This window comes from Misgurnus anguillicaudatus, chromosome 25 (assembly GCF_027580225.2).
Source record: "Misgurnus anguillicaudatus chromosome 25, ASM2758022v2, whole genome shotgun sequence".
Lineage (NCBI taxonomy): Eukaryota > Metazoa > Chordata > Actinopteri > Cypriniformes > Cobitidae > Misgurnus > Misgurnus anguillicaudatus.
Genome location: NC_073361.2, coordinates 200,582 through 225,884, shown reverse-complemented (window position 1 = coordinate 225,884; position 25,303 = coordinate 200,582). Strand labels below are relative to the sequence as shown.

At 38.5% G+C, this 25,303-nt stretch overlaps 1 protein-coding gene across 4 annotated transcripts in view; it reads left to right on the top strand.

The window, feature by feature from the left end:
- Positions 1 to 25,303, top strand: part of cdh19 (cadherin 19, type 2) — a 177,317-nt gene that overhangs the window by 114,428 nt on the left and 37,586 nt on the right. For 3 of the 4 annotated variants that reach the window (XM_055182378.2, XM_055182376.2, XM_055182379.2), the window contains exon 9: positions 3,090 to 3,211. In XM_055182378.2, coding sequence (XP_055038353.2) covers positions 3,090 to 3,211 — 122 coding nt within the window. The remainder of the gene's footprint in view (positions 1 to 3,089; positions 3,212 to 25,303) is intronic. The other variant, XM_055182377.2, reaches the window with a different exon arrangement.

Below are 25,303 nucleotides of genomic sequence, written 5' to 3'. Positions count from 1 at the left end.
ACCACCAGACTTGTTGTTTTAGAAGTTTTAATGTCAATCCATATTTATTTATCAATCTATTTTATTAAGATACAAACAGAAAATACAGGAAATATGTACAAAAAATAAAATTTTTAGGACTAAAATGTCATTTTTTTGGCATTGTCGGTGTTTAGTGTGACCTCTCTTGGTGTTTTTGAGCAAAATGATGTAAAAAGACTAATTTCTAATTTTATTTAGGTTTACGAGATCCTGCAGTTTCCTGCTATTACTCAAGTGGAAGGGGAGTTTACCCTAAAAAACTTGACACATCAGTTTACATTTTTTATACAGTTTTTAATACTATATACTAGGGCCTAACCCTAACGATATGGGATATGAAACCGAAATTGTGAAACTCAGATCCACAAACCTGTGTCACTGCCTGAGAAGGCAGAATCGCGACACACACCCCTTTTCCACGCCCAGATCCAACGCCACCACATCTTTAAATTGCTATTAGTTTTATTTTTTAAGTTAACATTATAAAATACGTATACTTGCAACACAATACTAGTTGAGGATAAATTATTTAATTTTAGACCTACCTGTAAATGTCCTCCAATTACATGTGGCTAGGGCTGTCGCGGTGAGGGAATTTTCCTTGAAGTGATTTTTCGTGGCTCACAGGCTCGGTATGCGGGTTTACCGCCTTTATTTATTAAAATGATTAAAAGAAAATGATGATTTAAATTCAAAACAACGAGGTCCACTGAGGTAAATTTTCATAATATCAAAACTTAAATTTTTTTCTGGACTCAATGCTAAATACATGTCTGACTGTTGACACGAACCAAAAGAAAACCAAGAAAATCGCATTCCTGATAATTTATGGTGATTTTATTTCCGTTACACAATGACGCTGATGCGGGATTCCCCTGTTTGAAGATGGCGGCTCTAGTTGACACATTCGGTCCAATGAACTGCCGTAGCCAAGGCGACATCTAGTGTATATATCAATGGAGGCTATGTAACATCCGTCAGGTGCAGTGCCCTTATGCACCACCAGAGGGGACTCTTGGACATTCTATCCCATTATACACTAAATCTCCCACAAACCTTTGCATGAACTCATTCACTGTAATCACCCACACCTGTGTCTCATTACCTTGTTAACTCTGTCTATTTAAACCCTGTTTAATTCAACCATTGCTCAATATTATAGTTACTCTGTGTCTGTCTGGTTTCTGTTCCATCCAATGTTATCCTGTCGTATCCTGATTTGTTTTTGCCTGTACCTGTCTTGGATTGATTACCTGTGTATGACCCTCTGCCTGTTTATGGATTACGATTGTGGATTACCTTAATAAACATTGCATTTGGATCCGCTGCTTTGTCTTGCCTGCGTCAACAGAACACAGCCCTACTATATACGAATTTCCTGTATTTTCTGGATGTATTCTATTAAAGTGACAGAGAAACAATTATATATGATCACTAGAACATTGCAAAAACAACAGATCTAATTGTGGAATGGTGGCCTAAGACTTTTGCACACTACTGTACGTGTTATATAGTTTTACATTACTTAAGTTATTACAAATATTTTTAGTAATACATTGTAGCGATTCTGTGTGTGGGGGGTGGTATTTAAACACTACTGAACCAGGAAATTCCAGAATAAAAGTACAAATTTATGGGTTATTACCTGATTTACCAGAATTAAAAATAACAATTAATTAATGCATTTGTCCACCAAATATACCCATAAATGTACATTAACTCTAAGAAATGTACTTCCGTGGCCTTTAGAAAATATCTTTGTTACTGATATAAAGTACTACTTTAAAGCAAATATCACTCGTGACAGTAAATCATGAGCATGGCCAGATGGAATCTGCTGACTTTTTTTGCATTTTCTCTGAAAATTTTTTTGGAATATTCTGCGGAAAGATTTTAAATGTTTTTAGAAGATATTAGAGAATTTAAGCTATAAATATTACATACATTAAATATAAATATTACAAATTTGCATCTAAAATAATTACTTTTTAAAATCTTACAATGAAAAGGAATACACCAAATCAATGAGTCCTCTGAATTAAACTGGACCAACATGAACCAGATAATGTGCATGTCAAGATAGAATTATAGTTTGTATATTAAATGACATATTATTTTTATAGTGTTATATATTATAGTAGAATAAAAAAAGCTTGTGTTAATATGTTCTTATTATGAATTAATTTCATAATTTTTACAATGCAATGTAAACTTTATATTAAACATACTGTAACAAGAGCATTCGTCTTGTAAACGAATTTAAAATGATGATGTGCTGCTGAGTGCTGACTGTTGCGACAAAGACAAGGAAGATCTGCTTAAGTCAGCGGTAAGTTTAAATTCATCTCAAATATCAAATGGTTTGTGCTCTCTATTATTAAAAACAATCCCAGCAAACAGCACGCGCAGGGTTTATGTAGTTGTCAAAGCAGCTCACAAACGCGCAAGGCTTTGTATGGGGGCTTGCCGTCAATGACGGTTATGGTCACAAATACGCTCAATTGCGTTTTATGTGTGCTTGTCAATCACGGGCATTAAATATGCGGAATTCCGCAGAGTTCTCAGGGGAAATCTGCAGGCGTGGATTCCGTTTGGCCCTGATCATGAGCTACTGAAAACTACTGGATGCATCCAGTAGTGGTATGTCAATATAGAGAGCGATATGCTGCTGCTTTTTCTTCAACACACTCACATACACATAAAATAACAACAATAAATATAAATATAATATTGTTAAAGCTGGTCGTCCAGCCTTATCAAGCTGGTAGGTCAGCCTGATCAGCGTAGACCAGTTAAAAAACACTGGTTTAGCTGGTCTTTTCAGTGGGAATTTTTTAGATAAAAAAAGAATATTCATCTGTATTTAAATCTATTGGCCTTTTCCAAAAATCATAAAGAGGTTGGTGCTCCCAAGATCAAAGCCCTAGTGTGACTAAACCTATGATCATCAAAGATTATCTTTTACTAAGGAGTTGGATAATGTTACACTGAACATAAAACAAATATTACAAATATACATCAGTGTAAACAAATGATGTGTTTAATAAATGTATCCCTGCACCTTTCAGAAGATGAGCAGCTTTTCTCCTCTGTGTCGGTGCTGATTACAGTAATGGATGTCAACGACAATGTGCCTACCCTGTCCCGAGACTATCAGCTCTATGTATGTGAGGATGCACAGCCAGGAGAGGTAGCACACACACACACACACACACACACACACACACACACACACACACACACACGCGCGCACAACAAAAAAGCATTACTTTAGCTGTAATTTTGTGTTTTTCTGATGAGTACACACACTTTAAAAGAATAAATCTGACTGGATTGGTTGATCTGATTGGTTTTGAAGCTTCATCCTGAAACTCCAACATGAATGAGAAGTGAGGAGAGGAAATTAAAGTAAACAAGCCGGCATGTCTACTTTGTACAAAAACATAACATCTAGGGCGGTTTCCCAGACGGGACTTATCCTAGTCCCAGACTAAAATGCATGTTTCCGTGAGCTGCCTTAATTCAAAAACATCTTGCACTGACACATCTCAACATATCAGTGCCATTGTTTTGTCTTAAGATGCACATCAGTAATGTTTCTTTGTAAGGTTTGTTTGTAAGAACTACTAAAATGTCCGAATATAACTGAAGCCTAGTCCTGGATTACTCTAAACCTTGTCCGGAAAACTTCCTCCTAGTGTTTTGAACATTTCTTTCAATTTCCTGGATTTTGAGCTCCGTAAATGCAAAGATGTCCAGTCATACTATAGATTGTTTATATTTAGAAAATGGCATTGTTGTATCCAGTGATGGGAATAATAATGGCGTTATAAATAAGATGCGTTACTAACAGCGTTCGTTAGCTAACCAGAGGCAGAGTTCATACACAAGCACATGCACAGTCAGTCCAGGAAATAGTCTAAGTAAAGTCTAAGTAGTGTTGCCAAGTTGGTGACCTTGTCGCTAGATTTAGTAACTTCCCTGCTGAAAAAAACAGCATACCAGCAGGACCAGCATATGTTGTGTTTTGGTGCTGGTATGCTGGTGACCACCAGCTAAACCAGCATCAAACCAGCATAGACCCGCATAATTCCCATAATTTGTCACTTTATTTCAAATTAGTGACAAATCTAGCAATCTTTTTTGGCGTGGTTAGAGACTTTTGGAGACTGAGGTGAAAGCACGTGATTCTCTCTTCTCAATGAGCAGTGGGTGCTGCTATTAGCCCATCCCCATTTTAAGGCACTCACAGGCGGCCCAGTCCTGCTGTCTTCTCAGCCTGGTGCAGATCTACAATTTTTTTTCTGGTGTGCTTTGACAGCTCTTTGGTCTGGCCATAGTGGAATTTGGAGTCTGACTGTGAGATTGTGGACAGGTGTCTTTTATACTGATAACGAGTTCAAGCAGGTGCCATTAATTAAGGCAACATGTGGAGGACTGACGAGCCTCTTGAAAAAGTTGTTACGGGTCTATGAGAGCCAGAAGTCTTGCATTTTTGTAGGTGACCAAGTACTTATTTTCCACCATAATTTGCAAATAAATTATTTAAAAATCACATAATGTGAATTTTGGGATTTTTTCTCATTTTGTCTCTCATAGTTGAAGTGTACCTATGATGTAAATCACAGGCCTCATCTTTTTAGATGGGAAAACTGCACAATTGGTGTCTGACTAAATACTTTTTTGCCCCACTGTACCTAATAATTCTGCACGCACTGAAATAGGACTCGTGGTTCTGCCACAAGACTACATTTTAAAATGTATCATATTAGTGTTATTATAAGGAGGTCAGAATGGTTAGTTTACATATTGTGGACACTGGATAGCAGATTTTTATGTTTTACTGTGCTTGCGAAGTATTATTCTTATGTCACATGTGAGCTCTTATACTTTTCTACTTAATCATTATTAACAGCACAAAGATGGGTGGTATATGTGATTCTATGTATATAAAAAAGTTATCCCAGTCCAGCCCTGATTATAGGTGCACTCTTGTTCAGTATATTATGATATTATACATTCACAGCGATAGGTTTAGTCATTCTCTTTCATAACCACATAATATTTTCCTGTTACTGAATGCATGTATTCCATTTATTTATTTATTTATTTTAAAATTATCTTTTTATTGAAAAGGCAAATTCCCATCACATACTTTAGGTACAACTTTAGTTGTTCAAGTACATAGGTAGGGATGAATACAAATATTTCAGATGAATTTATCAATATTGCCTTTCTGAAATTTCCTTTTACAGACCAATATTTTTCCAGTTGGGAACTATAACAAAGTAGAATAGAACCGGGAAGCGCATCCCTTCAAGTAATTAAAATCATAAAATAAAAAGAGGGCAGGCCTACACAAAACACAGGTATAGTCAAATGAAATCAGATCTAATTGGTTTAACATACTCAGTCCATTTAGACCAGATCTTATAAAACTTTTCTTTTTCAACTTTGAGGGAAAAGGATATTTTTTCCATAATATAAATCTCGTAAACAATTTCAACCCATTCATCAATGGTGGGTGGGTCTACTTTTAACCATTTCCTCGTAACAGACTTCTTACTGGCTGCCATTAGTATTGCCAGTAGTCTTTTATCGTTAATGTTCCATGTTTCAAATTCTAGATTACCCAAATACACAGTTTCGAAATTACATGGAATATTTACATTAAATACACTGTTAATGTGTTTATGGATCTCTTCCCAGTAAGGTCTTAATGTCTGGCAGTCCCAAAAAATATGGAAGTGATTGGCTCCATTAGAACCACAGAGTCTCCAACAAGCATCTCCGCTACCTTGGTATCGTTTCTGAATGGGTGTGATAAAATATCTCACAATGTTTTTCCAGCAGAGCTCCTGCCATGAGATTGACACGGTTGATAACCATTGTAGCTGGCATATTTCCCCCCAGCTCTCCTGTGTGATTATCTTGTTTACTTCCTTTTCCCACTTCTTCCTTATGTAATCTGTATTGTCTTGTTTAGATAGTTGTATAGCATTATATAATTTTGAGATGATTTTGTTGCACGGTCTGGGTTTAGTTAATGATAAGAACACTTCCAAAAACCTTGGCTCACTTGTTCCTAACACCCCTTTAAGATTTTTGTTAAAGTAATCTCTCACTTGCAGGTATCTAAACGGGTATCTAATAAAATCATCTTTTCCCAGTCGATAGTCTTTCTGTAAGGTTTCGAAACTCTTGAATTCTCCTCTGTGAGTAAATGAATGATAAGTAGTTAAGCCTTTTGAGATCCATATCTTAAATCTGTCATCAATTCTGTTTGGTGCAAAGTCTGAGTCATAGGCACACCATCTCATAATTTTAGATGCTTCTCCTAATCTTCAGATTTTGACTATTGCCTGCCAGGACTTCAGAAAGCTGCCTGTTATAGAATCATTCAAGATGGCTTGTTCTTCCAGTAATTTGTTATCGCTGATTAGAGCTGTTATTGGAATTCCATTTAGCATCGTACTTTCTATTTCTTTCCATGCTGCGGTGTATGTTGGTGAGCAGAGGCATACTAAGGGTCTCAGTTGGGCAGCATAATAGTAGTCCTGTAGGCAAGGAAGTTCCATTCCGCCTTTCTCTTTTCTTAATTGCAGTGTCTTAAATTAAATTTTCCCTTGCCACAAATATCTTGCTATTAGTCTGTCCCATTCTAAAAACTGCTTAGATGGTATTTTGGTTGGCAGACATTGAAAAAGATATAGCATCCGTGGAAGAATATTCATCCTGATGGACTCTATGCGGGAACTTAAACTCAAAAAGGGAATAACATTCCATCTATGAATATTAGACTTTATCTTTGAATTTAATGGGCCATAGTTGATATCGTACAGTCTTGTTAGGTCCCTAGGTAATAGAACACCCAAATATTTAATAGATTCTGCATCCCATTTCCATTTGTATGCGTTCTTTATCGAGGCTGGTGGATCATAATTGAATTTTAATATTTGAGTTTTGTTGATGTTAATTTTATAACCCGAAATATGAACAAATTCTTCTAATAATTTCATCAGTTTTGGAAGTGTCTGAGTAGGTTGAGTTATACTTAACAATAAATCGTCAGCAAATAAGGCCAGTTTCTGCTCTCCAGATTTCATTGTTACCCCCTTTATATCTGATCTCTGCCTAATTAGTTGACTCATGGGTTCTATAAAAAGGGCAAAGAGGAGAAGCTCCTCTTTCAAGGATAAATGGATTTGTTAGATCTCCATTGATTTTTATTCTAGCTGTTGGTTTATTGTATAGAGCTGAAAATGTGTCAATTATTGTTGTATGGAAGCCAAATTTTGAAAGTACCTTATAAAGAAATGACCACCTCACAGAGTCGAAAGCCTTCTCTGGGTCTAAACTTATTATCAGTGTCTCCAATTTCTGTTGTGTGATTTGTCTCATAACGTGCAATGTTTTCCTGATGTTGTCTTGGGTCTGTCTTTGTCTGACAAAGCCAGTCTGGTCCTTATGTATTCATTCTTGTATATCAGTTCTATTCTTTTAGATAATATGGAGGTGAATAGTTTATTATCATTGTTTAAAAGACTTACGGGGCGGTAATTCCCACAGTCCCCACAGTTTGTCTTTCCCCTCTTTCGGTATGATCGAGATCATTGCCTCCTTCCATGAGGGGGGGGGGTGTTTTTTTTTCCAACACCCAATTATATGTTTTTAATAATATTGGAATTAGTTGATCTTGCATTGCTTTGTACCATTCTGTGGAAAAGCCGTCTGTCCCTGGGGACTTCCCCCCTTTCATTCTCCTGATTGCTAATTGAATTTCTTCTTCTGTTATTTTAGATATTAATTTTTCATTTTGTTCATCAATGATCTGTGGGAGGTTGATCTGGGCCAAAAAGGTATCGATTTGATTGTCGTTACTATTCTGTGGCTGGGAATATAATGTTTTATAGTATTTTAGGAAACATTGCTTGATTTTTTCCAGACTAGTTTCTATTTCATTTGTTGCAGAGTTTCTTATTTTGTGTATAGTTCTATGCGCTGGTTGTTTTCGTAATTTATATGCTAGAAGTTTCAGTGATTTTCCACCTACCTCATAGTATTGTTGTTTTGTAAAAATAAGCTTTTTTTAATTTCCTGAGTATTTATTTCATCTATTTATTTATTTATTTTTTTATCTTATGTTTATCGTCATCTTTGAGAGACTTTGCATGTTCTTTCTGTAGTCTCTTCAAATCATCCTCTAGTTTTTTAAGTTTTATTCCCTTCATTTTCTTCTCATATGAGGATATGGCTATTAAAAAAAATTCGCCGTTTTTGATCCAAAATAGGTCATTCTTGTGATTCGTCTAGATCCGATGAGTTTTTGAAAATGAGGGGTGAGGGGGGTCTGCGACATTGTAGCAGTAAATGAAATTATGAAAATCATGTCCAGCTATTGTGGTAACGATGTCAAATACTAGCCAGTTTGGCGGGTTGTTTTACAATTTATATCCCCCTCATTTGCTGCCGAAGTTTAAGCAGTCTGCAGATTTAGTGCACACACTTAACTCATAGTATTTTCTCATTTGAGGTTACGCGCCCACATTACGTTGCTGTGCGCGTGGTCATAAAGCTTAACATTTGTTCACGCATCGCAGTTTTAAGTTAAGTGATTTTAAGCCGTTGAAACACAAACAACAGTGCTATATGCGCTATATACCTGTTTCTGTTTAAGAGGAGCGTGCAAGCCGCGCATCCGCTTCTCATTAAGCTCGTGAGTATTTTGCCGTTGTATTAGCCTTAAATGCATACACGCGTCAAAATTCCCATCTTTTGCAAGTATCCTCATAAACACGAACATTTAGGTCTTAAGATAATGTAAACAACTAAAACAGAAAACGCATGTGTTAACAATATATTAGATCCAGACTTCAGTCTAAAAGGGGAAGTTACCTAGTTTTACTCCTGTCTGTCACTGTTGTTAATCAAACAGCATTGAGAAAAAATCTCTTACTGCTCTTAACTAAATCACTTTTCTACCTTTAATAAGATTTGTACGTCGAATTGTACACAAGTTTGATTCGAGTTGCTCGTTCAGGGTTTATATTCATATACTGTTTTATTAGAGCTATGACTGTGATCAGAACAAACCCTGAATTATGTTTATGTGTACTACTAAATAATAATAAAAATACAAATTTCTGTAACACTGTTGAGTTGTGCTACACTGCTGATGCAGCTTGCGATGCATTCGGAAGTAAATGATGATGGAGATTAATCTTTAAGTATATTTATTAACTTGCTGCTGTTGACACATCATTCTCACGGTCAGAGCAGCTCTACATACATGCAGAGATGAACACACACACACACACACACTGATCTACCGTAACACACAGGGGACAAACATTAACGCAAACGCGTTTTACATAGCTTACACTTTGGTGCCCTCTTGTGACCACTCACATGCACAACACAGAACAACTGAGGACATTATAAACATGTTTAACAAACACTTTACAAAAAGGTTGTATTTGTTCACATTATTAAATGCATTATGAACAAAAAATGAACATTATATTGTATATAAGCATTCATTAATTCTTGTTTATGTAATTACAGTAATTGATGTTAGTAATTGATGTTGCATTAACTATGCTAACAGGTTCAAATTTGATTTAAATTTATATATATATATATATGAGCGCTTGTGTCTTTGTCACCTTTTTCACACCTGATGAGTTTGGCTATCTGAATTCTATCTTTCTTTAATTTTGATAAGATTTTCCCCCTCTTAATTGGATTGAGTACTCCATTTATATTAACTCATTCACCGCCATTGACGAGTTATCTCGTCATTTATGAGTTCATATTTAACTAATAAATATGCCTTTCTGGACGAATTTCAAAGTGAAAGTGTAATACCGCTTTTATGCACCAGATGGCGCCAAACCGAATAGATCAAAAACGGAAGTTAAAAAGATTTAATGATTTATTTTAACTGTCTTTATGTTTGATAGTCATTCTGAGTCTGATCTCTAACATAAATTTCTTTACAAAAACGCAATTTTTTAAGCTTTTTGCTCAAAATGTTGTATTTTTTAAGATAAACATCCATATATCAGTGGTTAAATAAAGTAGAAAAAGTAAATATATAATGAAAAATTTTTTCCCCATTTTGTTTGTTTGTTTGTTTGTTTATTGTTTGTTTGAAAGCAAAGGGTGTGTTCTTTAATTTGATATAATTTGTATGTTTATATATTTATAGAAAATAATTTTTCCTGCAAGGAATTTTGTGAAACTTTTGTTAAAATCACAAAAATGCAGGTGGGCAACTTTTCTCAAAAAGGCTGGCGGTGAATGAGTTAAGTATATTTTCATTTTAACCAAGCAGCTATGGTTGCACGTTTCACACAACTCTCCAGACCACGTTGTTAACACTCGGCTTGTTCGACTTCATGCGGCGTCACAAGAACCGACAGCCGGTTGACGTCAAAGTACCGTGAGAATGATTCAAGAAATCTTATTTCGTTTCGCTCTCGCGAAACTTTGATTTCATTTGGCTGACGATTCCTGCGGCGCCGCATGAGGTTTAACAAGCCTATTGACAGCAGCAAAAGTGACGCATGCGCTTTTAACTTGTAAAACTCCAGGGTGTATGGGTAATGTAGTCTCTACTCTCGGTGGGACGAATTAGTAAGCGTGCGAAGGGCGCAGCCAAATGATTAAATTAAACATCTGATTTAAACAGATGTCCAAATGAGCGTTCCGGTATGCTAAAAGCACGTTCTGGGCGCATGGAGAGGTGGTGGTACACTCAAGAGCTATATTTGGAAGTAGCGGTACTGAGTACTGGCGCCTACCGGCCCACTTAAAGGAACAGTATGTAGGATTGTGGCCAAAACTGGTATTGCAATCACAAAACTTGTGGCTAAAACTGGTACTGCAATCACACAACTGGTGGCCAATACACAACATGACAACATAAACATCAGTTGAGGGCTGCAACTCCACTTTTTAAATGACAATATCCTGGCCGGATCACTGTTGTCAGTGATATAATTATTTGAAATGAAAATGATTTCTGAATGCCTAGTGACATATCAGGGTCATTTTATGATTAATTGATATACATTTCTTACATACTGTTCCTTTAAAGCACTGGCGGTAGCAAAGGTAGACAGCCCTTTGAAAAGCAAAAGAAAGCTGATGGAAATGAGAAACCTACACTGAAATAAATTGGAGTAGGATTTAGGTACTTAAAAAAAGCTAGGAAACAATTTTCACAAATGCTAGTAAATGTAAACAAAATTATCAGCAGCTTTAACTTTATTACTTTTTTGTTTTATTTCACTTTGTTTTAGCGATGTTTATAAATATACTATTTTGCATTTTGTTGACAAACTGTTCTACACTGAAAAGAAACCAATGTTATCTTCCTGATTTAATCACGTAATACACAAGTCTAAACACAAGCACCACTTTTCTGAATGATGATAATCACAAACATCCAAGAGTTTGTAAAACATATTTAATGCTAACTTTACTTACAAATTCAAAAAATATTTTTTACAGTGTATAAATAAAACGACATGAAGGAAGATCATTCCAGAGTGTAATTAATTGCACATGGTTTAGCTGCTAGTTTTAGCAGCTACCATTGACACAGAGTCAAGAAATTAAAAACCACCCACCCCCAGGTCTGCCAATTCTTTGCCAACCCCCAATGCTAATCGATCTTCTCTCAGGGAATCAAAAGAAAACCGTTTTTTCAGTTTTCACCAGCGTGTGGGGTTTTAATTCTTACCCTTGCAGTTCCTTTGTTTAAATGCTATTTAAGCAAATCTACTACATACGCTGTAAGTTATTTCAAATGAATGTTTATAAGTATAAATTGAAGTGGATATGGGGTAACTTAATTTGACATATGTTGATATAACCTGGGCTCTCAAGTCCCACGCATTCGCCGTGAGACACACGCATTTCTGTCAGTTTACACGCTCACACGCCAAACCTAGTAAGCCATTTCTCACGCTGAGAAGTAAGATATAACTTTTCCTGCTATACAATTAATAAAGGAGGTGCAGGCATACACAGAGCACTTCTGTTGAGTTGAGCCGTACGTTTTTTAGGTGTGGTCAACTTTACGCAGCCGCAAGAGCCGACAAGCAGGTGACATCAGACTACCGCGAGAAATAAAGCGGAGCAGGTTGGTTTTCAATCGCTCTCGCGGTACTCTGATGTCATCCACTTGTCATTTCTTGCAGCTCCGCATTAAGTCTTGCTGTTCTAGTTTTCTTTTTTTCAAGGGGAGACCAGGCGGGCTTCGTAGCTCTGCCCTTCGGTGTCTGATGATCAAACATAAAATATTCCCTTATCTAACTGGCATTTTTTTGTCTCATCAATTTATTTATCTTTATTATGAAGTCTGTTATTTGTAATCCTTTTTACTGATTAGATTACTTGCATGTCCGAACTACAAAAGGACGCAAGTCTGAACTTGGCGTACTTGGTATTGTGAAACGGCCATTGTTTACAGAAGCCGGAGCGCAAGCTACAAACTACGGAGCGAGTGCGCGGCTGCACAATGGTGAAAGAGCAACACACGGTGCAACTAAACCAGTGCTTGCAGTACTGACACTTTATAGTTTAGCGTACCTTCACAGTTCGGCAGCGAAGACATCAAAGTACTGCGAGAGCAAGTCAAAATGTTACAAAATGGTCCGACTTTACCTTTGCTCTCACGGTATCTGATGTAATACGCCGATCAGTCAGCGCCGCACCATATAAAGTCGAAAACGCAAAGCGTCAAGGTCTGGAGTAAAAGCAGACCTGCCCGGATCCCACCCATGCAGATACCCTCAGAAAATGGCAGATTTATGAACCGTCACCCAAGTAGTAGAAGCCTGCATGATGTTTGTTGTGACAGTTTTTAATAAAAAGAGAAAAAATCAATTGATATTTGACGTCTATTAAAGAAATAGTCTACTCATTTTCAATTTTAAACTATGTTATTACCTTAACTAAGAATTGTTGATACATCCCTCTATCATCTTAGTGCGTGCACGTAAGCGCTGGAGCGCGCTTGCAACACCTCGACAGCACCCAGCCTAGCCCCATTCATTCCATGGTACCAAACAGAGACAAAGCCAGAAGCGACCAAACACATCAACGTTTTTCCTATTTAAGACGAGTAGTTATACGAGCAAGTTTGGTGGTACAAAATAAAACGTAGCGCTTTTCTGGGCGGATTTAGGAGAGGAACTGTGTTTTGTGGCGTGGTGGCACTTTTGGGGGTGCTTCGACTCGGCGCAGTAACACCCTTCCTCTCCCATTATGAGAGTGAGAAGGGGAGCGGACTTTTCGGGCGAGTCGAGGTACTCACAAGGGTGCTGTTACGCCATAAAATATAGTTCCTCTTTGTTTTAATTTATAAATTAGATTTTATATAAATACGTTTTTAAAAGTGTTAAATGCTAACGTCTGAGATAAGAAATCTGGAAGGAGACGCAGCGTATTTGTCCATAGCCTACAGCCACATGTTGTTAAATTGATTATTTACACACACATTTCACAAAGTACATATTGTAGGGGAAACCGGGGCTGGTTGTCTCACGGGTTGGTTGTCACACTGCTTATTCCAGACATACTACATGGCACTGTGGTACAATTTTGATATCAATTTGTTAGCCTTTAACTCTTTCCCCGCCATTGTTGAGATATCTCGTCAATTAAGAGAAAACGCTTCCCCGCCAATGATGAATATTTCCGTCTTTCCGCAATACCGCTATTATCCACCAGGTGGCCCTTCTGCAACTTTTTAAACTCGGAAGTATTGCCCTATGGCAAGCTGCTGCATGTCCGTGTCTGTTTTAAAGATCGCTCTGAATGGGATCTCTTTGAAAAGTCCGTCACAAACATGGAATTATCGCTGCTTTTTGCTCAAAATGTGGTTTTTTTGCAGAAACCTACCCATATTCAAAAGCTGATTACAAAAGAACTACTCAAGGTAGGATGAAACGGTTTTTTTTTGTTTGAAAGCAGAGGGTCTGTTCTTTCATTTGGTATATTGTATGTTTATATATCTGAAGAAGAACATTTTCTGGAAGGCATTAAACTTTGGTGAAAATCATGAAAAACGCTGGCGCTGGCTGGCAACTTTTTTAAAAAATGCTGGCGGTGAAAGAGTTAATAGCTTACTCATTTGCACTTGAAATTTTGCTGAGCAGACACAAAACATTGAGGTTAGGAGACAATTTTTTTTTATGGGTCAGAGTAAATTTTCATGTTGGTGTTGTTTTTAGGATATTAGTCATTACAAAAAACAAAACACTCATTAAAAAGCTAAAAGTAGTAGCTTTATTTTGAGTCATCTTTTAGCGATCAAGTTAAAGCCGTGTGGCAGCTAGCTTAGCATGTTTGTCGAGAAGTCAGTTGGGGATGGTTGTCACATAGCTTGCGGGGTTGGTTGTCACATAAGAATATTGGACATGTAGACCTTTTTAGACTGTTTGTCTGATTGTTTGTTTGTTTTTGTTTGCTGTTAAAATAAAATAAAGCATTAAATAAAGAGGTTTTAACGCTAAAAATTATTTCATTTTATTTCTCAACACAGTAGACAATGGGCTTTATGCCCAGCTGCACTACTTCCTGAACTTCAGCCGGCTTCTTGTTTCCTGTCTGCCATTGTTGGACGGGCTGATTAGTCCAGGTGTGCCTGACCTCAGTAATCCCAACAACAATAATCAGACACACCTGGATTAATCAGTTTGTCCAATAATGGCAGACAGGAAACAAGGAGCTGGCTGAAGTTCATAGTGCCTGTGGGCATAAAGCCTATTCAAGTAACTGATCACCCACTTTAATCCCATTGTTTAAACATAAGGGGCATTAATAACGACTATCATAGGGGTGGATTCATATTAAAACTTATTTTCAGTTTCTATCTTAAAAAACTAAAAAGTTACACATTATCTTTTCAGATCCCAATTTATCACTGAAATCCAAGCGATGGGGTTGGTTGTCACATTGTGTCAGAGTGTCTTTGATGGTTAATTACTTCCTGTTACAATACATTCGAAAAGTAAAACGTATACACATTTAAAGCCAAGACTCCAACGTTTCATTTCATGTAGGAATTACTGCTGAAAGATTTTTTAAAGGTTTACATTTTTACTTTAAAATATGTCTTTTTATACCACATTAATCTCTTTAAAATATTGATACTTTTAGAAAAACGAACATAATTATAAATATTATGAACAAACATTGAAACGGTATCAAAATAATTAAGATATTCATTGTAAATAGAGTCACGTGTATTAGGCTCACACTAAATTCTAAGGGTGGCACGGTTCACAAAACCCTCGGTTCGGTTCGTATCACGGTTCTATGGTCACAGTTCTCGGTTCAGTACGGTTTTTGTTGTTATTTTTTCTTTTAATTTTTAACACTCCAGAAATGTATTATCTTATTAATGTATTAATTATCCATCATTTAGGATACAGTATTAAAAAAAGTTATAAAACGGTTAGTTCCAATCCTTGATTCTGATTGGTCAATAGGTGTGCTTTATTCACGATAAAACACTGCTATGACCGCTTCACCCAATGGTTCTATTTAATATAACTGCGCCCTTAGCAACACCTTTAGCAACACATTAACATATAATGAGACAAAGTCTGAGAACAGTTTGTTGTTTTTACTTGAGCTTTCATGTTGTTGTTCGCAGTCAGGGACTATTTTTTCATGAAAGTTGCACTAATATTTTTTTTACTTTAATATTGTGTGGTAACCGTTTTATAAAAGCGGTAAGGTACTCGAGGCAAGTGCTGTGTCGTGAATAAGTAGCGGCTGGGGGGGTTGCAGGCACTTCGCTTCGCGTCGTGCCTAACAACGCCCTTCGGCCGTTGCTTGTTCACGATGCAGCACAGCCTCTCGTACCTTATTGCTTACTTGTATCATGTAATCATGCACAAACTGAATTTGACTTTAAGCACATTATTGGGACCATCCCTGAGGAAAGCCAGATGAGATTTTGATACAGCACGAGGGAAGACATTGATGATTTCAACATGCTTTTCATTTATTTGGCAAAAAAGAGAATGTGTATTGCCATCTACATGAACTTTGTGTGCATTTTTAGCACACAAATATAACTTGCATTTATCAAAATGCCAACTTCAGTGTAGCTCTTAGATTTATCACTGAGAGGCTGCTTAAATACTGCAGAGAGTATATGTGGACAAGAGAGAAACATAACGTTTACACCTGTAATATTTAACCCCCTGGGGTCCAAAAACGCGGCGCCGCGTTTTGATGTGTTTTCTCCTTATGGTAGAATCAACTTAAAATACTCCATCATTAATAATCATACACTTACGTGTTTGACATCATTTGAAACGGTAAAGGGTCTTCTTTAATATGAGTTCATTCACAATAACAACAGATCTTTGTGTTTTTGTCAAATAAAGAAAATAAACAGGGTGTCCATCCAGACATTTCTGTCTCCGCCAGCTGTCTCTCAAAACACGTTACAAAAATCAATTGAAACTCCGCAAATACTCGTCACACAAACATGATACACATATCCAAAGAAAGCATGAAATGTCTACTTTTAAACTAGCTAAATATAATCGAAAACAAATAATGCCTGTTTATGTAATCTGCATTGAAGTAAAGAGAGTACCGTTTTTCCTGGCTGACTTCATTATCTTTAATTCGGTCACGCCCAAAGTTCAGCTCCAACCCAAATCAAATACACCTGAAGCAGCTAATCAAGGACTTCAAGATTACTTGAAAATTGAAGGCAGGTGTGTTTGATTAGAGTTGGACCTGAACTCTGCAGGATAGTTGATCGCCAGGAGCAGGATTGGACACCCCTGATTTATACCATTTATATTTGCTATCATGTAACTTAATATGCTCATGGCTTGTGCAGTTCAGCCTACATACAGTAAGCAACCTCAGCAGACTGCACGCTTTGGATTGAAAAACTTTCGCATTGTTTACAAACGGACGCAATCTCACGTAATGGCGGATTTCACTGTTGCATGCTGTAACAGTGTTAAACACAGTTATTCACTTATATCCTTCATGGAAACTTTCAGTAAGCCTGAACTGCTGTATCTTTTAAGTGTGTGCTGTAATATGATTCCATGTTTACATGCTTATTTACAAACAAATCCGCGTGACCTCCCGTAATGGCGGATATCTTTTACATGTTTTACAGCGTTAGACACAGTTATTCACTTTTGTATCCTTCATGGCAACTTTGAGTAAATGCTGCACTGCGGGATTTGCTGTAAAATGATTCCATATTGTTTACATGCAAGGCAATTCCATACATTGCGCTTTACACGCGACACCGTTTTTATGAGCGCCGCGTTACACGGAGACGCGAGCTCGCGCACATGGACGCGCCATATGCAATGTGTTTTTAAAGTTCATACGCGCTTACAGAAACGTGTTTAAAACAGAAGCTAGACGATAAGGGGATGGGCATCTGAAAACAGTCATCTGAAAACAGCTTTTTATATAACTAATCGCTGCAGATGTTTATCTGAGATTTAGTTAATTCACAAGATAGTTTATATGAATGTATTATCAGTGACATTTACCCATCAGTTATATATGTAAGGGTATTTCTGTGGACAATTTATGCTAACAGCTGTTTATAACTCTCTTAGAGGTCTGCATCTCTCTCATCAATACAAAACTAATAAAGTTATATGGTAACATGAGCCACATGAAGTTTACAGCTCTGTTGTGTATCAGTTTCTTAGTTTATACAAAGTTTTTGAATAGGGTATGTTTCCAAATAAACTGAAAATGTCCTACTGACCATCATTTCTATTTTGATTATATTGTTAACTTAATAAACAAACATGTATATATTTGTCCTCACATTCTTTACTGTAGTTCACTCTCAGATTCCTGCCTAAAGGCTCATTATGCTGCTCATTATGCAAGCCTTTGTTTGCTAGCTGTCAATCAATCCTTCTCGCATACGGCCCCTCTAAACAAAAAGTGTCTTACAATTTCTAAATCAATACATTGTTTTATGTGAATAAGAAGGCAGGATGATTTTCACATCATTTTAAAGAAAAAACTCTAGACTACTAGATTCTGTTTAGAAAAGTCTTGTTAAAACATGTTTAGTATGGGTTTTGTGGACTTATGTCAGTGACTTGAAAAATTAGCTTTTTTAAAAACCACACATAAACATTTTTCTCTCAAAAATACAAACATGTACATACATGTAGCTCACATAATATTTTAGCCCAGTTTGTGCTGAACGCAGTGGTATGAGATACTTGCCATTATTATGTTTTAAAGCAACTGAAAAAAGACCAAATGTAAGAGCATGTCAGAACCTCTGACAGTGTCCCAAAATGGTCGGACCCCAGAGGGTTAAATCCGTCTCTTTAGTCCTCTTTTGACTACTTCTGTCCTGATTACTTTGAGGGGCAATTTCTGAAATAAGATCGCGCAACTTTCACACGGTAGCAAAATGAAACTACGCAGAAATCAGCCGCTTTAGTTTTATCAATGAAAGGCTAAAAATAGCGCTGAATACGAAAAGACGTAAAACATTGTGTTCAGTACCTCAGATTAGATAAATGGTCGGACAGAAGGCTGTCGCTGTTCGAACACATTCAACTCATAGACTGCAGTTCTATCTATTGTTTTATTTCCGCTGTAATCAAAGGTAACATGAAATAAAAAAAAATTCCACACACCAAACTTATACGACGCTGGCGCATCCTCCAACTGCGGGCAGACTTCCTTTTCTCTCCCACTTGCCGTTTCTACACATAACATAACCTGCAGTACTTAAACTCCAAACAAGTCACCTCTTCTTTCGCACGAAAGGGAAACACGCTATCTGAGGTCACATACAGGGCATGAGGCTACATTGCGCATGCCATGAACCGTGCGGCACACACGCGCTCCGAACCGAGACAAGCGAACCGAACGGTTCGGATTTTTTTCATGAACCGTGCCACCCCTACTCGAAAATTAACCATGGTTTTACTACAATTAAAAAAAACATGGTTACTGTAGTAAAACCATGGTAACAACAAAATAACCATGCGTTTTACAACCATGGTTCACAAAAACCTTAGTTAGTGTAAACCATGGTTAGGGTATTAAACCCAGTTTTGCCGATAGTAATCAATACACAAAAAAACATGATTACTACACTTTTACCACAATAAAACCCTGGTTAATTTTTGTAAGGCTCTCTGTTGCACTTTAGTCTTATTAGTTGGATGCGCTGTTATGCTGGCAAGAAGGGGTTGACGTCACTTTGCTGTTATAATAGCAATGTTAAATATTCAGCAATGCTCTTATTTACTTCTGGAAACAACCGCAATGACAAAGCATATTAACTTTTATGCACCACCTGGTGGATATTCTGTGAAGCGAAACACATTAAGAGAAAAGGGAAAGTAAGCCCCCACAAAAGCACTTGCAGAATTCTGCGAGACTCCGTGAGACAAATTGGCAAATGCCGCGGGAGAAAACGCGCATTTTTAAAGGCCACATCTGTAGATGGACCTCGCGCTGCATATATAGTGTTAGATACTGCTTGTGGTAAATCACTTAGAACCTCTGCATCTCATCCAAAGACCACACATGGGGATTACACAGGTTGGGAGGGGTGGGTGCCATAATGTGCCCCCTCCTTGAGAAAGAAGGTTCTTCCTCAGGGGAATCTCCCAGGGTGGGGCTGTCGGGAGGAGCAAGAGTTTTGGAAACCAATTCTTTGTCGTCCAATACGGAGCAACAAGCAGAATGTGCTCCTCTTCGTCCCTGACTTTGCATAATGTCTGTGCAATAAGACTCACTGGGGGAAACGCATATTTGCACAGACCCTGAGGTTAGCTGTGGGCCAGTGCATCCACATCGAGTGTTCCTCTGGTAAGTGCATAAAACAGGCGACAATGTGTGTCTCTGAGGAAGCAAACATATCTACCTGTGCTCTGCCGAAATGTCTCCAAATCTCCAAAGCTGAACCGACTGAGGATGGATTCGCCACTCGCAGAGGCGCGATGCTTGTGAAAGCGCATTTGGCACTGTATTAAGCGAGCACAGAATGTGAATGGCACAAAGAGACCTAAGGTTCTTATGACTCCAGATAAAGAAGCGATGGGCAAGATCCGGCAAGTGACGAGAGCGTAAACCGCCTTGGCGATTGATATACGCAACCGTCGCAATGTTGTCGGTATGAACTAGTACATCTTTGTCTCAAAGCTTGCTGAAGCAGAGGAGAGCAAGATATACGGCCAACAACTCGAGGCAGTTTATGTGCCAGTGCATATTTGGAGCTGTACAGACACCCGAAACTGCAAAACCATCGTACGTGGCTTCCCACCCCATGTTGGAGGCATCTGTGCACACATTGGCATGCCTGGAGACCTGTCTCAGTGATACCCCTGCTCTGCGGAATGACGGGTCTGACCACGGAGTGAAAGTGAGACGGCTTGTCAGTGTAATCATTATCCAATGCACGCCGGTGAGCCACGCTCGTGAAGCCAACGCTGAAACGGTCTCATATGGAGCAAACTGAGCAGTGTCACAGCGCTGTTGCAGCCACAAGATCTAGGAGCATCTGAAATGGTCTTTGAGACAAGTCAGGATGGACTGTACATGCGCTTCTGTTAGACGTGCAGTTAAATCAACTGAGTCTAGTTGCATACTGAGAAAAGAGATGGCTGCAAACCAATTGTTTGGACAAATGCATTAAAATATGCTTTTGTGTGTCAGCATCATGAATGGCAACTTGTGAAGTGCACGATTTAGCGAACGCAGGTCCAGGATCAGTTGGAACCCACAGGTTTTCTTGGGTTCAATGAAGTAAGGGCTGTAAACCCCAGACCTCATCTTGGCTGGAAGGATCGGCTTGATCACGTCCTTTCCCCAGTAGGACAGCGATATTGGCATGGAGTATATGCGCATCGGAAGCTCTCACTGTAGTGTAGCAAATGCCCACAAATTTGGGGGGTGCTAAGCAAATTGAATCGCATAGTCGAGATGAATCGTGCCAAAAGCCAACGTGACGGGCTGGGAAGCTCTTTCCAAGCTCCCAGACATCAAACGAGAGGGACTAATGGCACGATCAGTGTACTCGCGGTGAGCAGAGCAGTTGTGGTGGCCGATGCGCTCTATGTGAGCACACCAACGGTGGTGTTGTGTAAAGTAACACTCACCTGACTCTGCTGATGGGTTGCTAAGCTGGAGACACTCCATTGAGAGACCTGGCTATTGTGACACACCCGCTGGCGATGGAGGAAGGGGAGGACGTAGGGTTTTGTGCCTGTCAGTGGCTCCCTAATACCTCTGAAGACAGATAGCACCGGAGTTTGTTCTTGTGCGGTTTTAATGTGTACTGGTTCAAAAAGCCGGTGAAAGAGAAAAGTAAGGAAAACCAAGGATACCCCGTGGGGCCCTCCACGGGAGGGGGGTGTCTTTACTATATCTGAGAGTGATCCCCTCCATCTCCAGGTCGCCCAACCCAGGGCCACTTAGATTTAATTTTCCACCTCTCATAGCGAACTGGGCGGGCAGGGCAAACAGCTTACGGCAGGTTCCTAAAGCTGCCATGCTCTTGAGTAGGGTTGGGTATCGTTTGAATTTGAACGATTCCGATTCCAATTCCGATTCCTTGTTTCAATTCCGGTTACTATCGATTCTCGATTCCGATTCTTTTAAGAGGCAGGGTCAAAAATGTTTAAGATATTTTAAATGAGCTAGCTAACCAATGGTCTTTCTGAAGGAAATAGTCTGACCTTCTCCATCAATTTTAATTTGATAAACTTTTGACTTTTTATGAACTTTACTATTCATTTCTCACATGGCTGTTTTCAACAATATAAATATCAAATCTATGAACTAGAATATAAATATTATAAATTATGAATATATTTTTAAAGGGGTACACTTTCCTCAAGAGAGCTTAATTTTTAAAAACCTCATGAAAACACAAGAGTGTATGATGCTGCTGCAGGTACTTGAACATGTTACCGTGCTCCCACTGATGGGCTAACTAAGATTCGCACTCTGAGCTCATAAATTGTCTATGAAAATATACATGGGCTAATTTGTTAGCTCAATGTTGGTGCAAGGCATTCTTTTCAGGGCTCGCAAAGTCGCTAGCCCGACGTCCCGGGGCTATTGCGAATTCCTGTCGGGTTATCAAAATGCATCTTCGCTCTGCCTGTGCGGGCTATCATAGGAAAAATATTTTAATGTTTTTGCATTCTCTCAGATTTTGTTAGGTAGTATGTACGGCGGCGTCTTGTTCAATCATTACTATCCTCACGTAACAAGAAGTGAAACTGAAAGCATAATTAAACCCATTATTCCTTTCGTGTTCACGTCTGAGATGCGCGCTCCTCTGCATCCTGGGGCCGCTCTTCACAAGTACGCGCTTGTGCTTGTACTCAGCAAAAAGCGCGAACTCAAGTAATTAAAAAATAATAAGTCCTTTTGTTTTCAGAGACTAACATTGTTTTAGCGTTTCTTTTTTCTACCAGGGATTTTGAAATTTAGCGAGCCCTCATTGTATATATTGTTTTACTTACTTGATACGGACTGCAGTGCAGTCACTGCAGTGCCAAGCTGGGGGTCATAGACAGAGGAAGAGGCAGCGGAGGACGGTCGGCGCAGCGCGTCAAAGACGGGGCACACATTTATTTCTACTCAATGAACGAGGTGCTTTATTACGTTCGACGTGCACCCTCCTATGCACGAAACAGACTCTTCTTCATTGGTGTTCAGTGGTTTCTTTATCCGGTCGGCGGACTGTGAATCGAAACTAGGAATTGAATTTTAAACTTTTGAACGATTCCGGGAAAATCGCAAAGCTAGTCCCGGTTCCAATCGATTCTCGATTCCCAAGCCTACTCTTGAGGGGTTGGAGGAACGAGAAATGCAATAGCAGGACTCTCTCAGCAAGCTCTAGGGTGGCTGAGAGCTGTTGGATGATGCTGAAATGGCTGGTTAATGTAATCAGACCATTTAGGAGATGTTTCTTGTCTACCTCCTTCATGTCCGCGAGAGTCGTTTAGGAGGAGCGTAACCCTTTAGTGGCCTCAACGTCAAGAGAGGTGAAAGGTGATGGCTGAACCTTTTGTTCTGAGAGGAAAACGGGTTCTCCACGACCGCTTCAACCATCATTAACCTTGGGAAAGAAAGGTACGGGAGGTTAAGACTGCGCTGAACTTGCAGACCAGAGTACCAATCATTGAGGCGGAATGGCTGGGGAAATGGCAATTGAGACCACTTTGAACCAAACGCTGCCACAGCCCGAGCGAACTTGACTGTCATCTCGGATTGAACATGGAACCACAACCCCACCCAAAGGAGGGTGCAGTCCGAGTCGGAGTTCGAAATAGATATTGAGACAGACATGGAATCCTGGTGAGGACCGACAGAATCCAAGGGCAATGTAGAAAACGCCCCACCAGATCTATCTGTACCCCAGCTGGCTCTGGATCAGGGTGCTGATAGCTACCGGTCATTAGACCGGTTCAACACTGTTATAAGGAGATTGTCCTCCGGAGATTTGCCACCACACCTTTAACGGGGCTCAGCAACAGAAGGGGGTAACGTTCCCGGAGGCCGCAAATTCAAGAGGGTCATACTCTCGTTAGGAGTATGAACCCTCAACAAACGCAGCCTCAGCGTGCACACGAGAGACAGAGATCATGGCCATCCAAAGGAACCCATGTGTCTACCACATCCGGAACTGCACGTACGAAATTATATCTTTAAAAAGACGCACCCGCCGTGACACGAGAGAATGGCAGTCTTTAACCCTCTGGGGTCCAACCATTTTAGGACACTGGCAGAGGTTCTGACATGCTGTTACATTTGGTCTTTTTTCAGTTGCTTTAAGACATATTAATGGCTAATATCACATAACACTGTATTCAGCACAAACTGTGCTACAATAATATGTAAGTAAAATGTATGTACATGTTTGTATTTTTAAGTAAATTATGTTTATGCGTGGTTAGTAAAAAAAAGAAAAAGTTGCTGAAATAAGGCCAAGGAACACATACTAAACATTTGACATTTCACAAACAATAAAGTTCTCTACTCTTGTAGAGTTGAGAATTTGCTACAAAAATATGTAAAAGCCATTTTACCCACTCATTCACATGAAACAATACATTGATTTAATTTTGTAAGACACTTTTTGCTGTGTAAAGGCAATATGCAAGGGAGGGTCAATGGTAATGAATATTGATGTGATTCACACCTGAGGAGACCCAACTCCTTAATGGATCAGTGAGAGAATGTTGTGACAAAATAATGGATGTGGGGAGACTTCAAGAGAAAACCTTATGCTTTTAGTTTAACAAAATAGTGTACAATAAAGTACAAAATACTTTTTATCTGTAATTAGTAAAATAAGTCTTATTTTGTCTATGCTAAAAACATGAACAATGCAACATTGGACTAGATTAAACACATAGGTCAATACTAAAAAGTGCATGTATGCCACCTAGTGCAAACGGTGTCAAACAGTTCCTGAAGATACAAATACATCATGGTACAAGTAATGCTAAGAAACTTAAACTTCATGTGGCTCATGTTACCATGTAACTTAAGTTAAGTCCAAAAAGTGTGAATATGTCTTTCCACTTTATAGTTTTGTACTGATGAGAGTGATGCAGACCTGTAAGAAATACCACATAAGCATACATACATAACTGATGGGTAAATATCACTGATAACACTAAACTCAGATAAACTATCATGTACAATGTACATAAACTACACCCAGAACATCTCAGATGAAGATCTGCAGTGGTTAGTTATATACCATTTTGCAAAATGTACAATATGCACTGGTCCAGATAGCACTTCATCATGTTTCAGTTTTTTAACACTACATAAACGTTGAGATAAAATATAACCAAGAGAACATAGAACTGAATCAAAAAGTTAAACAAACCTCTTTAAGATATAGAGATAAAGAAAAAAGTAAACTTACAAACTGAAACAGGAAGTGTTTCTGTAATAGTGTTGTTTACATCCTGCAAAATAGTCTATAAAAAGCTGTTTTCAGATGACTGTTTCAGATGCCCATTGACTGATTGTATAGCTTCTGTTTTTGAAAATGTTTTAATGCGTGTGTTTCTGTAAGCGCATATAAACGGTTTTAAAACACAGCACATATGCGATCATGTGCATGTGTGCGAGTACTCAAATCTACTCGCAACTAAACAATTGGATTGCATGTAAACAGTTTTATGGAATCATATTACAGCACACACTTAAAAGATCCTGCAGTGCAGCCTTATTGAAAGTTGCCACAAAGGAT